Genomic DNA, 18,444 nt, shown 5'->3' on the forward strand with positions numbered 1-18,444 from the left:
TTTAAAACTTCGAAATATATCAGGCGAGTGAAAAAAGATCCACAATTTGAACTTTTATCGGGTAATTATCAACGCTGCTAAATAGAGTTGAGCCTCCAGTGGGCGACGTCACGAGATTTTTACGTCACAGCTGTCCGGCCTTGTTATTACGATGGTTACGGTTACACTCATCTATCGATAGCGTAGATTTCCGTATTTTCTTCTCTCTTTCTTTATTCAATGATTAACCCTTAATTATTTGCTTTTTTGTGTTATTTTCAGGTACATACAAGCTGAAGAAGAACGACCTTCAAAAGGAAGGCTTCGATCCGTCTAAAACTAGTGATAAAATTTACTACTTAACCTCGAACGGACAGTACGAACTAGTGACTAAAGACGTGTTCGATAAAATCAATTCTGGTGAAATTAGGGTTTAGTTTTTAGAGAATACGTTTTTTTATAGAGACTGAGAATGATAAAAACATGTTTTATACTCATTCCAAATAGTTCAAAAGTCTATTTTGATCGTTTTATTTATACTAAATAATATGCGATTTATTTATTATTAATCGACTATTTCCGGGAAATGATTCTTTTTATGACGAGATTTTAAAGTTGTAGACAAGCAAGTTTAATTTTGAAAATAATGAAATTAAAGTGCCTTTTCAAAGTTTTTTTGTTTAAGCATGCAACAGTGATATTTTAACTTTTTTAGGACATTTGATATATTTAATTGTAAATAAAAAAAATACTGTTGTTTAGGAGATTACAAATTAACTTTTTGTATGAAGGCTAGGTGTACCAGGTTGAGTCTAAAAATAAATGCTAATATTCCGAGAAAATATGTTTTATGAATTTTTAAAATGTTTTATAATTTTGAGTGAACGACATAATATCTTGATAATATGACAACATAGATCGTAGATTAAATTTAAGGGAACTTAAACATAGAAAAAAAAATCCATTGATTCTCACAGTTTAACCAAAAGATCGTTTTTTTTATTTTCACAGTAGAAAAACACGGTTTATTTGAAAAACGACAAAGGGGAAATATATTTCTTTTATCGAGATCTACCAGCTCTAAAAATATTTGCACTGACTTAAGACTCGCCCTGCACCTATGCTTGATAAGAAAAAATACTTTCATGCGAAAGAATTTGTCTATTTTCCTTCGTTGTTCTAAAACCGTAAAAATTGTTTTATGTGTAACTAGCTATAATTTATTTAAGTTAAACAGTTGTAAAGGTTTATTCAAGGTAGAAGTGAATAAGTGCGAAAAAAAATCTTGAGATTTGTCTATTAAAAGTAATGTGGTTTTTCCTGTAACATTTTTCGCGATTCGGTCATTTTCTATATGAGTATATTTCAGCTGTGGCGGATACAGAAGGAGGGACTAAGGGTCCCGGCCCCCCCCCCCTAAAATTTTTAAATTGGGTCGAATATTAGGCTTTTGGACTAAAATAAATTTATGTATCCGCCCCTGTATTTTAGAGTTTATTATATTTCATGTTTTAAAAGAAGTGTTTTAAACCATGTTTAAAACTTTATTTAAACACTATTTAATAAAAATATATCTCTAATACAAAAGGATTAAAAAACAAAACGATCACTTCAGTCAATCAACTCATTATAATAGAAAAATAGTATGTACCTAATTCAGATAACAATACAAACATGGTACTAAAACCTAACAACTCGGAGGAGTTGTAACACAGAATTTAGTCTATTAAGTTCACTAAAAATCCTATACAGGGTAATTATATTAATGACATGCTCATATTTAAGGGGGTGATTCTTGGACTTATTTTAAGAAAAAAACTTCATAAGACTGTATGTCCTAAACATCTTCACTTTTGAGATACAGGGTGGTAAAATTTTCTAAAAAAAGACTTTCATAATAACACTGTTGTTATTATACTGCCCTGCTGGCAAGCAAAACTTTGGGTCGGCGTTTACATGTATAGGAGTGAATCGCTATGGCAATCTAGTAAGCCGGAGAGAGCAAAAATAAAAAGTATTTATTACATAACGACTTAATTTGACGCTAGATTCCATGCGCATGGGAAAATACTTACCTTCTGTCTTTATTCAGTACATCTTATTTTACTAAGCGTGTTGACCGTACTCTTCGTACACACGAAAATCGGCACCCAGGGCCAGATATGCCGACCCTAGTAGATATCTTTATTTAAGACAAGTCAGTGACGTGCCATTTTTTTCTCCAAAAATATTCAATGTAAAACCGTATAGACGGTATAGACGCTACTGGCTGAAATAAAATTATACATCAAAAATGATATTTTGATGCATAGAAAACGTGTCTCAAGATTCATATAATAACATCAGAGTTATAATGAATATTTTTTTTTTAGAAAAATTTACCAAGCTGTATCTCAAAAATTGAGATGTTTAGGACATGCATTCATATGAAGTTTTTGTCTTAGACTGGGTCCACAAGAATTTTAGTATGTCATTAAAGAACACCCAGTATATGCAAGAAACTTTGTAGGTTAACGACAAATCGCAAAATCTCTTACTTCTTAAAAAGCAAACATCTTCACCACTGATTTTTTTTCGCACTTATTTATTTACACCCTGTATTTTTAAGAAATCTCGTTTATTTTAGATACTAATACTTTTTTTCCTGTTGTTTTTATACAGGGTGGTCCGAACTGTATTCCGGAAACTTCGGCAGCATATTCTGCAGATCAAAATATGTAAAAAAGTTTGTATAAATGTATATTTTAAAATGCTTAGTTTCGGAGATACAGGGTGTAGAAGTTTTATTTTTATTTCAATTTTTTTCAAATAATTTCTGAAGTAATTTCAATATTTGGATGAAAATTGGTGTCTGGGAGTTTTTGATGTTAATATGAGTCCTATTTGTAGGGGACGCCACTACATGTGTTTTAACTGTTTTTAAGAGTAGTAATAACTTTTCGTCCGTACCTGTATAAAAATACTGAGTGAAAAAATATACATTTCCGTGACTTCTTACGTAAAAAATGTCTCTTGGTAAAAATCGCTACGAGCAACCGTTCTCAAGATATTTAGAATGGAAATAGTCAATACATGTCATTATTGACAAAAAATAAACACGTTCAGTAGATAGTTATTTGACTGAAATAATAAATTTGTCAAATTTTTATTTTTTCAAATTAATCATAAATATTTCTGCGAAAAAATAATGATAAAACAGTTTCTTTTGAGCTTTTGTCACAAAGACATTTCAAATTTATGATTTCAGTCTAATAACTATTATTATTATTATAACATGTTTAATTTATGTCAATGATGACAGGTAGGTATTGATAATTTCGATTCCAAATATCTCGAGAACCATTACTCGTAGCGATTTTTACCAAGAGACCTTTTTTATGTAAAAAACGTCATAAATGTATATTTTTTTACTCAATAATTTTATAATGGTAGGTGGCGCCCTCTACAAGTAGGAGTTATATTGACATCAAAATCCAAATTTCTTATGTCAAAAAACTCTCAGACACCAATTTTGATTCAAATATTGACGTTACTTCATAAATTATTCGGAAAAATCGAAATAAAATTGAAACTTCTACACCCTTATCTCCGAAATTAAGCATTTTAGGACATACATTTATACGAACTTTTTTACTTCTTTTTATATGCAGAATATGCTGCCGATGTTTCCGGAATACAGTTCGGACCATCCTGTATACTTTTTACTATCATACAAAATACAACGTGATTAAAAAGTTTTATGGTATGGCCTGCTTTATATCGTGATAGAAACAATTCTTATTGGAAATCACATCAGTTTTTCAGGACAATTTTTTAACTGTCATAGTCATAACATACTTGATCATAAATCGTTTTCGTTGTTAAACCACCTAAATGTCATTATTTTACTCAATTTTGTATTGTTATTATCAGTTTCAATGTTGTTCTTTTTAAGATATTAAAAAAAATAATCTGATACAAATGAACTACTCTTGAATAAATGATATTTTTACACCGATTATATTTTTATTATAAAATCGATTTTTATACAACTTTTATCTTTTGTTATTTATTAATTGCAATGTTATTGATTGCAAATAACTGCAACCTTCTCGATTAATGTATAATATATAGTTATATGTTTTCTTATGTAGATTTAGACGATTTATTGTTAAGATAAGGTTTGGAGTTTTTTACTTTCATGTTTTGTATTGTATAATTTTAGACGTAGGTCATTTTTTATTGTACTGTGGTTATAGTTGCTATTTTTTGAGAATATTGTTAATAAAATGACTAAGAAAATTGAGGATTTTTGTTTCATTTTTTGTCAAAAATAAAAGACACCCTTTGGTTTATTTAGTAGACTAGCACAACAAAACGTCCAGTAATACCTAAGATATGCTTGAAGTAAAAATTCATATGATTCTTTATATCTGTGCTATAATATTTTTTGACTTCTGGTAAATGATTTTATATGGGTTGAGGAAATGTAATTGACCATGTGGTTTCTAAAACCAGAGAATATTTTCTTACATTCTACAGAGTTAAACATCACTATAATTCTAAAATCCCGCTAAATAATTATTTAACAACATTGAGATTGAAAATAAATTATAATAATGATTATTATTATTATAATTTATTTTCAGTCTCAATGTTGTCTAATTAGTACCACTGTATATGCTTAATTTGAACCAGTACGATTTAGTAGAGTAGCAGTTAGAGTAAGAATGTAAGTATAGAAAATTCTGCAAATGGATTTTGGAGGTGTAGCATTTCATAACAAGTCTAGAGTGCCACCCATCATGGATCACTGAGCGATCCCTTCCTAACAAATACCGGAGTGAGGAAGTGATGTGTCTTAACGCCTCTCCTATTCAACATAATCATTGCAGCGCTCTCTATTATAGTGGACAGCAAACTGCAGAAAAAAGGAATGGGCATTAGATACAAATACTACGGTGGTCTGTTCAACATAAAAAGACGCAGGGCAACAATACGTATAAATTTCATCACAGAACCTCAATACGCTGATGACTGCACTCTAGTTGCAAAAACGTTACAGCATACCTACTATATAGGCTTTGGACTTTAAGCTGAACATCGATAAAACTAAAATCATGTGTACTCACCCGGAAAATCATAACAATGCTATTAAAATCGGAGGAGAACTATTGGAATATATATAGTATGTAGCGGAATTCAATTACAACTTAACAAGTATAGCTAGAGACGTGAGAAATATAAAATAACACGGGCGACCGGTGCTATCCCCAAGTCTCTTCCTATATTTGTACATCTGTACCTCGGCAACTTGATTTCGAAAAAAGTCAATATCGACTCTAAAATTCAGCACAGAATTAGCAGCGCCTCAAGAGCATTCTGGAAATTAAAAGACAGGGTTTTCTAAAATCATGACTTGAGCACAAAAACAAAACTTGCAGTATACCGAGCAATAATAATCCCCATTATGTCATATGGAAGTGAAACCTGGGTACCGTACTCTCTCTCTCTCTCTCTCTCTCTGCACACGACCGCATTAAACAAATTGCAATAGAAACACCTTAGACAACTGTTAAGAATCAAATGGTGCCACCATGTTTCAAACGTATCGATCCTTGAAAAAGCTGTAGCGTCAAGAGCGCTGAAGGCATGATTACTAAATCCCGCTTAAGATGAGCTAGTCACGTATGTTGGATGCAAGAAAACCGCCTACCGAAATCTTTTCTTTACGGTGAGTTTGTGGGAGGTAAGAGGAAACCGGGTGGACAACTGAAAAGGTACAAGGATATTTTCCATGAAAACTTAAAGAGGATTAGCATGCAGAATCAGTGGGAGGAAGCAGCGCACAATAGACCGCAATGGACAAGAATTGTGAACTCAGTCAACAACAACCACCAAAAAAGTAAAGAGGCAACAAAGTAATGAGATTTTTGAATGTCCGGAGTGCGGAAGAGAGATAACATCACGTGTATCAGGCTTTTCAGTCACAGAAAAGCTCATGAAAGAAAATGCCTTCCGTAACCATCTTCTGATGCGCGTCAAATACTCGTCAGCGAGTAATGGCAGTAAGTCATTAGTAACTATTTAGCTGCAAAAGTGAAAACAATACTTCTTATGAAGCCGATTGGCCGACTATTTGATTGCATGTGTGCGCGGCTTCATAAGAATATATTGATTACAATACTTCAGCTAAATAGGTAGTCTAGCCTTATGTTATTTTGTGTTCGTGTCAATAAAGCATGTTTTGGGATTATGATTGGTTTTAATTTAGTTTCCACACATGGCCAAAATTATTGCATATAACGATATTTTTATTTTATTTTGGACCTAATATGATTCTTTTTATATTTTTGGACATATTGGCTTACTACACGAATAACTAATATAAAATCAAAAATCTAAGTGCAACTAGGCTGTTATTATAATTTTATTTCATAATGAGTGAAAATCAACAAAAACAAATTTCATTTTAAACAGAAAATATTGAAAACAATTTTAATTATTTCTCACAACTAATAGTCTGTATTACCTCCTCGAGCCTCAATACAAGCTGTGAGACGACGTGGCATGCTCTCAATTAAGTTGTCCAGAAGATGTTGAGGAATGGCTTCCCATGTTTCGCGCGCAGCAATTTTCAATTTATTTAAGGTACGGTGGGATCATTCCATTCCTTTTGGCAATATGGCGTTTTAGCATGTCCCAAACATGCTCGATCACATTTATATCTGGAGACATTGGTGGCTACCACAGTTTTCTTATAGCCTCTTCCTCACAAAATTCGCGAACCGCTAAAGTACGATGGGGAGGAGCATTATCGTCCATGTAAACAAATTCATCCCCCATTTCCCGGCCCCTCGAAATGGACGCACAATAGGCTCTAAAACGTCTCTAAGATACGAGGCACCTGTCATTGTGCCGTCAATAAAAACAAGAGGTATTCGAGCTCCGTGCATTATACCTGCCCATACCATAATGCTTCGCCCTTGAAACGGGACACGGGGTTGAGCTGCATTCAAGCGTGCTCGTCTTCCAGATGCTCTCCAAACCAAAGTTCGTCGCGAGTCTGACACTAGGGTTCCCAACTTGAGCACCGGCGATTCCGGGACAATTATTTTTAAGCTTTTAAATAATTGAAACAAAACATTAAATATTAGAAATTAAAATATATTATGTGTGTAGTACACACTTTTTTAATTTTTAAACATAAAACATAACATTAGGTCCCGGCCAAGGCAAAACTTTCGCCGGGACAAAACTTTCTGATTCCTGGTTAATCCCGGCCAAACCGTTGGGAACCCTATCTGACACTAGGCCTATTTTCTTGTTTCATCACTAAACATGACGAAATTCTAATTAGGTCCATTTGCTCTCATCTCCTCAGCCCATTGTAGTCGCGTAATTTTGTGATGTAAATAAAGCTTCGGAACACGTAGAACCCTCCTTAAATGTAATCCTCCGTCATGGAGTCTTCTTGCTATGGTCTTTCTTGAAAAATTTATTCTTTCAAGGCAGCTAACTCATTTTTAATAACAGTACTAAACAGGATTTACGTCGTGCAATTAGGGATGATTTGACGGTCTTGCGCAGCAGTAGTAACTCTATTAAACTGTGAAATAATGTTTCTAGGCATTTTAAGGCCAAAACAATGGTCAAATTTCTTCTGAAACCCAAGAGACCACAAATCGAAATGTGCAAGAATTTGTAATAATATTGGGTCTGAACGATAAACATTGTTTACCATATCCATTTTAACAAAAAAATGTTTATTACAGATTATCTGGATTATCAAAGCTATGTCTAAAAAAAGAGTCTAAATTCCTTTCCGCATATTTTTAAACGATATAATATGCAATAATTTTGGCCATGTGTGTATTCCCTCAAATGTGAAATAGGAAGAGAGTGGTGGGGTCGAATTTTTTTAGAGCGTCACCGTTTTTTTCTTGCTCCCGCTTCTTGTTACCCTCCCGGGGGATTTAGCTATAACAATATAGCAACCCTATTTAGGCTCATTTCCCCTATACCTATAAATATTTATTTTAAAACCTGCTACAACAAAAAATAATTAATTAAAAAAAAGAGAAATTTCCACCCTCACATAACGCAAAACCTCCCGAATCCGCGACTTTGTTCGACGTTCTATTTATTCCACCCTCACTCACTGTATACCCCCCACGGTCAGGGGTGGTTTTCCACGTACGCGAGTCTCGCGTTTCAGTTTTCAGTCTGTGTTTTCAGTCATTCAGCGGTCTGCGCCCGATCTAGGCACGTGCTATCGCTGAAAACGCTGAAAGCGAATCGTGTGAAAACGATCGGTGGAAAGTTATCTTTAAATCGGTAATAAACGTGAAAAAGTCGATTAAATGCCAGTGATTTTTCGAACTGTTTAAATTGAATCAATAATGTGATTAAGGGGTTGGGATTGCGTAATCTGGATTGATTTGATGTAAGTAGAAATTTACTAGTGTGTTTTTAAAAAAATTGGCGCATAATTTTGAATAAGAGTATAATATGGTTCATCAAATAAAAATTCAAAGTAGTTGGGTGCTTTTAAATTTGAAACCCATACCATTTTTCGATGTAATTTTGTTACTTTTTTTCTGTAATTCTGTTACTTTTTGGTGGTTAGTTTTCGAAAATGATATGCGGCAGGTATACAGTATGTCCACGGATTGTCTTTACAAGAAAAAAAATATTTTTATTATTGACATTTTGAGAAAAATGCATTCTTCGTAAGAAATTTTGATTTCTGTCCAAAAATCTCGTTTAGACTTCCAAATTTCCATACCGTTTTGAGAAAATTAAAAAAAAATATAAAAAATACGGCTGAATTTCTTGTAAAGTTTGATATTGGTGCATCCGTTATCCGATGATACGATATTAACTGTGATATTAATTTTATTAGTTGAATTTAAAGACTTCGATTGGTTAGAAAACTACGCAGTTAATTTAAAAAATGCATTTCAATGCCTCCGGTCATCGGATGTACGATTTGTTTGTGATTTGTAGTGTCATTTTATATTTTCATTTCCATAACGATTTCGCTGTTTTACTTATAGCCTAAGAGCTAGCAACGGTTTCGAGAGAGAATTTTAAAAAAGCAGGTTCTTTAATATATCCTTTGCTTTAATCTCCTGAACAGGGTGCGGATCGTCTGGTTGCCGGTAGACGTTGCGTTCATTACTGCGCATCATATCTGTATTCAACATCTCTTCACTACTGCGCATCATAAATTCGCCCTTGATTTCAGGAACTAAGCAGGTTAGGACAAACCTATCTGTAGCATATTTAGTTTCATAAAAAAAGTAGCAAAGTAATGTGAAAATCGCATTATTGTATTTTTACTCATAAACGAAGTTTCTTAAAATTCTTTACACAGCTTTCTTAAAATTCTCTCTCGAAAACGATGCTAGCTCTTAAACTATAAGTAAAACAGCAAAATCATTATGGAAATGGAAATATAAAATGACACCAATCACAAGCAAATCGTATATCCGATGAACGGAGACATGAAAATGCAATAAATTTAAAAACTGCGTAATTTTCTAACCAATCGAAGTCTTTAAATTCAATCAATAAAATTAATATCGTATCATCGTATCGTCGGACAACGGATCCTAAAAATCAAACCGCGTTTCTATGGTAATGCTATTTTTGATTTAATTCTTTGATAGATGGTTATATGGATGGTTATTATAAATTTTCATCAACGTCGCATTTTTTGCTTTTGTTAAAGCATCACATTTTCCAAAATCTATTTTCACTCTTTCAGTAACATTGAACTAAATAAATTTTGTGCTTCTTGAACATTTTAAGACATCAAACAATATGACGTTCATTAAAATTTTATTAATAAAAATCAATGAATGAAAACGAAATTATATTACCACAAAAACGCGTTTTGATTTTAGGACTTTCAAGGGAAAAATTCAACTGTATTTTCATGATTTTTTAATTTTCTCTAAACCCGTATGGAAATTTGGAAAAGTATAAACGGGGTTAACCATTTTAGGACAAGCAAAAACCTTTGTAAAGAATGCATTTTCCTCACAATATCAATAAAAAAAGTCATTCGTCTTGTAAAGACAGTCCGGGGATTCTTTTGTAGTTTTTGTATTAATTTATCAATAAAATTATAGTGTTATTGAAAGAGGACCAAGTGTGATTTACCGAATAAGATATAAATTAAAACTGTGATCATAGGTAATAGATTAAATTTCGAGAAAAAAAAAGAAAAAAACAGTGGTTTTCAAACTGATCAAATAGGCAAAAAAAATATTTTTTTAATTATAACTTACTTATTTGACTTATTTGAAAACCGACAAATAGAAAATATATTTCTTTTATTGAGATTTGCCAGCCCTGAAATAGTTGCCCTTATTTAAGATTCACCCTGTATACAGTTTGACCCCGTTTACCAAACAAGAAAACACGAAGTTTTTGTATGAATTTTTCAATAAATAGTATTATCAATAAAGAACAGGTGTGATTTACCGAATAAAGTAAAAAATAAAGATTCTAAAAAGAGGTTGAAATTTAATCTACTATACCTATGATGCCATATTATTGAGATATTATATGGTATTATAATTAACAATAATTGTTAATTATATAATATAATATAATATGTCATAATATAATAAAAATGTTTAATTATTAAACATTTTTCAAAAATATACTTGGTGCGTCTCAAAAGTGACTCACTCCTATAACTTTTTATTTCTTCAGATAAAAAAACAAGATTAGGTATGTTAGTATATGACAGGGGCGGATACAGGAATTTATTTTAGGGGGGACCCAAAATGAAAAGCAATGTAGAATATGCTTTTTAGGGCGCCATTTTTAACTCAAAAGCCTAATATTTTACACAATTCACAGTTTTTAGGTTTGGCCCGGGCCCCATGGGCCCTCCCCCTGTATCCGCCATTGGTATATGACATAAATTAGGATTGATTGACGTATTCAATTATTGTTTTCAGTCACTTCCTGTTTCACCGGAAATGACTACAAATTTTAATTTTTAAATGGCACCCTGGTATTTTTTTACTTTATTCGATAGAAAATGACAGTTTATCTATGAACCATCTTCGTTCCATTTGAAAAAATTGAGATATAATTAAAAATACGATTTGGGCATCTTTTAAGGGCCAGGACAAGACACTAAAAACATTAGAGCATCAAACCTATTTTTCCAAGGCTACTGCTTGATTAAAAATTAGTGTTTTCAGCAAGGCACTCTAGATTGAAATTTAAAATATGATTTTTTTAAGCGACAATGTCAAAATTTGACATATGATATGTCATTCTATTCAGAATGTCATTTTCTATCGAATAAAGTAAAAAATAATTCCCATTTAAAAATCAAAACTTGTAGTTATTTCCGGTGAAACAGACAGTGGCCGAAAAGAATTGAATACGTCAAACAATCTTAATTTATGTCATATACTAACATACTAAATCTAGTTTTTTATCTGAAAAAATAAAAAAGTTATAGTGGTGAGCCACTTTTGAGACGCCCCCGGTATAGTTGCAATAAAAAAAAATATGCAATAGTTTCAAATTCGCCCCGTATTTCAGAAAATAAGAAGGCTAGGACAAATCTGTGTGTATTATATTTAATTTAGATTCATTAAAAAGTACTAATAGTTACTGATAAACGTTCAAGGCATCCCTATAAAACACACGAAAATGGGACACCCTATACATCAAAAGTTAATATATTATTCCTAGCATTGAAAAATCTTCGTTTTTCCTAATCAGAAATTTATCGATCGATTTATCCCACAATTTATTTGCCGGATCAGGCAGTTTGCAGTGTGCAAACTGCGAAAGACGAACTTCGTGCCCCATATTGCAATATTCCCGAGCAGGGGGAATTAAAATCCAGAGTGATTCATAATAAACGGGGGAAGTGGACCTTTAGGGTAGTTGATTAAGTAGTTCATGACAAAAGCCGCATTCGAGGGCAGCGTGTTATACTTCGTTTTGCAGATTTCAGCAAATAGTCTCCGCAAACAGGATAAGGGACTATATTATTTTCCAAATACGGTCTTTTGTATTTCTAAATACTTCAGAATAACAAAGTAAAGTACCGTATGATCGAAAAAACGCCGTCAAAGACGGCTGTGGAGTGACAATTGACAATCCTCCAATGACGGTCCAGTTAGTGGAGTGTTCGCTCCGTTTCTAGCTAGATTGTTTATTTTTTCATTACCTTCTATCCCTTGGTGGTAGGGTCTTTGTGCTTAGGCGTAAAAGTGCCTTACTTTTATGCACTATAATTATTACTTTTTAGGTTGTCAATCACGTAACAAAAGTATTAATTTTTGTGACGTTTGAAAAAAAAACTTACGAAATAAAACAATGAATTTACACTGCTGAATTTATCAACGATTTTTTAAGTAACTAAATTTATTAAAACTAATATATTATTTTGTATTATTGGCATTTCTTAATGGAACATTAACATCCGGATGGTTATGAAAAATCCGCCCAAACTCAACCGGACGTAATGAAAATCCGGACGTCTGGCAACCCTACTTTGTCGGCTACTTGGGGTTTCTCCATTTTCCCTATAGAATCTGCGTTCGCCGTTGTTTCTTACCTTCAATCTACTGAAGTGTACTCGGTGTGTACTGAGGTGTGCATTGAGGACACAGTGTCCTGTTAAAAAACCCTTGACTATATGCCAATCCGAAGATTGTTCTTCTGAGAAATTTCTTCGAGTGTCGGATGGAGTCTTCCGTGTTCTTACTTCTTCCTCTTTAAGTTGGTTTCCACTTGTGTAGCAGAACGACGGTCCTGGTCCAGTTAATGGAGTGTTTGCTCCTTTTCTAGCTAGATCATTTGCGTTTTCACTACCTTCTATCCCTTGGTGGGTTGGCATCTAAAGTAGGAGGACTATTTTCTTTGCCTGATTCATTCAGCTTCTTTAGAATTTCTTTGGCCAACTTCGAATTGATGGTTACTGAGTTGATCGCTTTTAAGGCTGCTTGACTATCGGATAAGATGACTATTTCTTGTTTCCGATAGTTCCTATCTAAGATAAGTTGTACGCATCTTTCAAGAGCGTAGATTTCTGCCTGAAAGAAGCTGGGGTAGGTACTCATTGGTTCGGAGTATTCAGTTTTCGGCCCAAATACCCCTGTTTGGTTTTGGAAGCACCAGGATACCATGCATGCTGTAGTAAATCCATATTATGCAGTACAAACGACAGTTCAGTTGTATACAGTAAGAGCAATCTCTAAACAAACAATTTTACACGGATGCTATGAAAAAATTATTTTAACATTTAGTATTTTGTACATAAAAGTTTCTAGGATATGCAAACCCGAATTTCATGATATGAGGCGTCAAGATATGCAAAACAAGGCGAGTTTTGCATATCTTGACACCATTTTTTTCCATTTAAAAAAATTCCTAATGACATATATTAATAGTGGATCATAAAATCTACAAAAATATAGTCCCAAACTGCACCTCATATCTTATTGATTAACGGGGAATAGGGTGAGCCAAAAAACTAACTTATCGAATTTATGGGTTAAAATGAACCAATTTTAAAAAATGTCAGTGAATATTCAAAGATTTTCATTTAAATAACACGTAAAAAAATATTTTTTCGTTAAAAGTACCATAACTTTGAAAGGGTTCACGATAAAAAAAATTTACATCGCGGATTCTTGTAGAGCATAACGTTTACTAAAAAATCTGTCTGAGAGTAACTTTCTTCAATTCAATTCAATAATACGTATATTTGAAAGCTTTGAAAAGTGAAAAAAATCACTAAATAAACACTAAAACTGCATTTTTTAATTTTCAAAGCTTTCAATATTCAAATTATTGAACTGAAAAAATTACTCTCATTTTTTAGTAAATTTTATGCTCTACAAGAATCCGCGATGTAAAATTTTTTATCCTGAACCTGTTATTTAAATGGAAAGTTTTGAATATTCACCGACACCTTTTAAAATCGAGCTAAAAATCCTGCCTTCCGGGGATATTTTTTTCCCGGTTATTAGGTTCATTTTAACCCATAAATTCTATAGCTTAGTTTTTTTGGCTCACCCTAATGGGGAAGTTATTCATAGATACTGTGCTTAACTAGATTATTTTTTTTTCTTTAAAAACTATTAATTGATTTACAATAAAAACACATAAATGAGGAACTTTCCTATTTTTTCTATTAACTAAATACCAATTTTTCAAAACGCACGCACTTATAAACAAGCAATCGAATATAAGTAATTTATTACATTTCCCAACCGCTTCCTAAGAATATTTTCCACCTTTAATATTTCGAAAACTTAACAAAAAACATTTTGTTTCAGATCTCTTCTCGATCCCATAGACGTAGCAATGAAATCGAACGTTTGGAGATGAAATTACTGTGAAAATAAATAAGCGAACATTTTCCGCAACAAGCGTAAACCATCCGAAGGAAAAACAATTTAAATGGTATTTATAGGCGATCGCGACCCAGGCGAAACAATCAGTGATGTTCGTGAAAAAACGAAGTAGAAGGAAAAAAACGAGGGAAAAGCTCAATAATTGGACGGTTGTTCCGGTGAGGAAATGATTGCCGGGGTCTTGGTCACGCTCGTTGTGTACGTACAGAATGTCGTTTCAGGATACATTGGTAAGTGAAACCCTTAAAACAATTTGTAAGAAACTGTCAAAAATACTGCAGACAGAACTGCAAGCTTATAGAAAACTTAGTTTTTTTTATTTAAATCATTTTAAGAGTCTATTACGCTTAGGGTCGCTCTCAGGGGTCGAGTAAATCGGGTGTGTGGCCTAGACCTGTTCGGTGTTGAGATTTGAACACCGGTGTTAAATGTTGATGACCACCGGTGATTATGGTGGTGTACCGGTGTCAACACCGCCACCGGTGTTTATCTCAAAACCGGTGTTCATTGCAGCAGCGGTGTTTATCTCAACATCGGTGTTTATCTCGACACCGGTGTTTATCTGAACACCGGTATTGATGAACACCGGTGTCGAGATCAACACCGGTCTCGGTGTCGATGTCGATGGTGCCGTTTGTTTGTTTTTTTTTAGTTTTTTTAATGTAATATTTTTTAGTTTATTTTATAGCTACGAATTTTTGCTTCTTTATGTTTTGTTTTGTTTTCTGTTGTGTTTTTGATTAAACAAGTTTTTACTTCATAGTTGTTTATCTGTCATATTATCATCTGTCATATTATCATCAGTCATATTGTCAATATGACTGATGCTTCCACTTTATTTTAGTGATTGGTCTGGCAAAAAGTATATTTAAATTTGAAAGCTTTAAGTTAAAGTCTGTGCGCTTTAATAAACGATAAAAATAAGCACCGATACGACATTATTATTATCAGGGTTTATTTTGAACTTATTAATTAACATGATTTCTTCTTTAACCCGTTTACCAAACACCGGTAGTCAAAACCGGTATCGAGATGAACACCGGTGTCGGTATCAACAGCGATATCGGTATCAACACCGGTGTCGGGGCCAACATCGGTGTCGGTGTCAACACCGGAACACCGGATAGTCCATATTTCGTCACCATATTTCGTCACTGGTGTTCCGGTGTTTGTTTGGAACAGGCCTAGTGTGGCCGTAGGAAATATACAGGGTGGTCCGAACTGTATTCCGGAAACTTCGGCAGCATATTCTGCAGATAAAAATAAGCAAAAAAGTTCGTATAAATGTATGTCCTAAAATGCTTAGTTTTCGAGATACAGGGTGTAGAAGTTTCATTTTTATTTCGATTTTTTCCAAATAATTTCTGAAGTAACGTCAATATTTGGATGAAAATTGGTGTCTAGGAGTTTTTTGACATGAGAAGTTTGATTTTGATGTCAATATGACTCCTATTAGTAGAGGGCGCCACCTACATATTTTTTGACTGGTTTGAAGAGTAATAACTTTTTGTCCGTACCTGTATAAAACTACTGAGTAAAAAATATACATTCGCGACGTTTTTTACGTGAAAAAGGTCTCTTGGTAAAAATCGCTACGAGTAATGGTTTTCGAGATATTTGGAATCGAAATTATCAATACCTGTCATCAATGACATAAATTAAACATGCTGACTAAATATAGTTATTAGACAGAAATCATAAATTTGAAATGCTTTGGGCCAAAAGTTCAACAGAAACTGTTTTACCATCGTTTTTTGCAGAAAAATTTATGATTAATTTAAAAAAATTAAAATTTCCCAAAATTATTATTTCAGCGAAATAACTATCTACTCAACGTGTTTATTTTTCGTCAATAATGACATGTATTGACTAATTCCATTCTAAATAACTTAAGAACGGTTGCTAGTAGCGATTTTTACAAAGAGATATTTTTTACGTAAAAAGACACAGAGATGTATATTCTTTCACTCGGTAGTTTTATACAAGTACGGACAAAAAGTTATAACGCTTCAAAACAGTTAAAACACATGTAGCTGGCGCCCTCTACTAGTAGGAGTCATATTGACATCAAAATCAAATTTCTCATGTCAAAAAACTCCCAGACCCCAATTTTCATCCAAATATTGACGTGATTTCAGAAATTATTTAGAAAAAATCGAAATAAAAATGAAACTTCTACACCCTGTATCTCTGAAAGTAAGAATTTTGGGACATACATTTATACGAACTTTTTTACTTATTTTTATCTGCGGAATATGCTGCTGAAGTTTCCGGAATACAGTTCGGACCACCCTGTATATTATACTCAGGGTTGCCACAAGAAAATTTTTGATTGTGCAGAACTTGATAAAAATATGTAGCATTGTGTAGCCATCCATGACCAATAGGCAGCCCCGGATCTACAAATTTTTTGAACCAGGGCAAAAAATTGATAGTAGCGCCCCACCTCACCAGCGCCAGCGTTTGAAATAAATTAATTTAAAAAACTTACAAATATCTCAATATACAGTTCATATCAAATAAACTTATAGTCACGTGATTAATCTTGACCGGCACAGAGTTGTCCACATTTATATATTTTCTTTTAATCAAAATATTTTAGGTAACAAAAATAAATTAATTATAAATATATAAACAGTTATTATTTACATCAACAGAACCCACCTTCATAACAGCACTTAAGGGACATAAAGGGCCATTACTCCTGCTTTCGCATAATAAATTTGCGATGAGTTTGTTACAGCTATTAAGCTATCTTGTACACTTCGCACTACAAGAGGTTCTAAAAAGAACAATGTTCGACTGCAAAGTCTGCTAGTAAACATTTTCGAGCTTAAAGTATCAAAACATTATTTATTTAACCCAAAAACTCGTAATACAAAACTAAAGTGTTAAAACGAATGACAATGTCAGGAAATAAATAAATAAATGCGGCAACTTGACTTTTTTTACAGCAGAGCTACCACCTGAATCCCCAGCGCGAAGGTTAAATTCTAGTTAGTCAGCACGGCGTCGAATATGTCCATGGTTGGCAACAATGAATTTAAAAATCGCGCCCTCGATTACGTAACTAAAAAAGGCTAAAAGTTTAATTGAAATGAAATATAGATAGGCATTTTTCGTAAACGGAGTTTAGACTAACTGGACGTTTTAAAATTAAATGAATACTTGACAGAAGAACGTAAGGTGCATACTAGGCGCTTTGTGGAGCAATTTTTTGATTTTCAACCATATTATATTATCATTTCGGCGCCCCCTGATACTGGCGCCCGGGGCAGGCGCCCCGGTTTGCCCCCCCTTAGATCCGGGGCTGCCAATAGGGTGAGCCAAAACAAAAAAAAAACTATAGAATTTATGGGTTAAAATAAATCTAATAACCCAAAAAAATATCCCCGGAAGGCAGGATTTTTAGCTTACTTTTAAAAGGTGTCGGTGAACATTAAGTTTCTCATTTACCCATTTAAATAACTTAAAAAAATCTTTTTTCATTAAAAGTAGGTACCATAACTTTGAAACGGCTATTTGAAAAAGTATATTGTATTATAAATTCTAATTGAACCATGAAGTGCTAAATAAAAACAATACCTACTTTTTATTAGATAATTTATTAGGAAAGACAATATGAAGTCCTCATTCTAAAATAGACTTGTTTTCTTTTTTATCGGTCTAAATGAGATCTCATTTAACGAGTATTTATAAACTGGAATCCCAAGACAGCGATAACTAAACTCATAACTTAATGGATACCGAAAACACTGGAGAAGAAGAATATTTTTAATTTAGAAAGTGTTAAATAACCAAGATAAAGAGCGGACGATATTTTAAAACACAAAGCTTTCAAAGAAAATACTTTAACGGTTATGTCACAAAAGAAAATTAGATATTACCGACATGTGACGAAATGTAAATGAGTTACAATGAGTTACGTTAGGTATTTATGTATAGGAAAGTCATGCAATGGTTTATCGCGGAAGTAAATATTTTATTACGTATTGTTTATAAGAAAATGCCCGTTTCTACGAAAAACTTGAAGAGATAGGTAAAAATGGTATATAATACAATTTCATAGACAATTACA

General features: G+C 33.1%; 2 protein-coding genes across 3 annotated transcripts in view; both read left to right on the top strand.

The window, feature by feature from the left end:
• Positions 1–2,347, top strand: part of LOC115879657 (long-chain fatty acid transport protein 1-like) — a 47,794-nt gene extending 45,447 nt beyond the window's left edge. Inside the window, exon 10 of the mRNA XM_030896571.1 lies at positions 262–2,347. Within this exon, the coding sequence (XP_030752431.1) occupies positions 262–416 (155 nt within the window). The 3' untranslated portion in view covers positions 417–2,347. The remainder of the gene's footprint in view (positions 1–261) is intronic.
• A 5,847-nt stretch (positions 2,348–8,194) lies between these two features.
• The window catches only part of LOC115879666, a 37,598-nt gene continuing 27,348 nt past the window's right edge, over positions 8,195–18,444 (top strand). For both annotated transcript variants that reach the window (XM_030896584.1, XM_030896585.1), the window contains exons 1-2: positions 8,195–8,404; positions 14,289–14,596. In XM_030896584.1, the coding sequence (XP_030752444.1) occupies positions 14,533–14,596 (64 nt within the window). In that variant the 5' untranslated portion in view covers positions 8,195–8,404; positions 14,289–14,532. The remainder of the gene's footprint in view (positions 8,405–14,288; positions 14,597–18,444) is intronic.

Source organism: Sitophilus oryzae, unplaced genomic scaffold, assembly GCF_002938485.1.
Source record: "Sitophilus oryzae breed Bouriz unplaced genomic scaffold, Soryzae_2.0 scaffold_1583_pilon_pilon, whole genome shotgun sequence".
In the NCBI taxonomy this organism is placed as follows: domain Eukaryota; kingdom Metazoa; phylum Arthropoda; class Insecta; order Coleoptera; family Curculionidae; genus Sitophilus; species Sitophilus oryzae.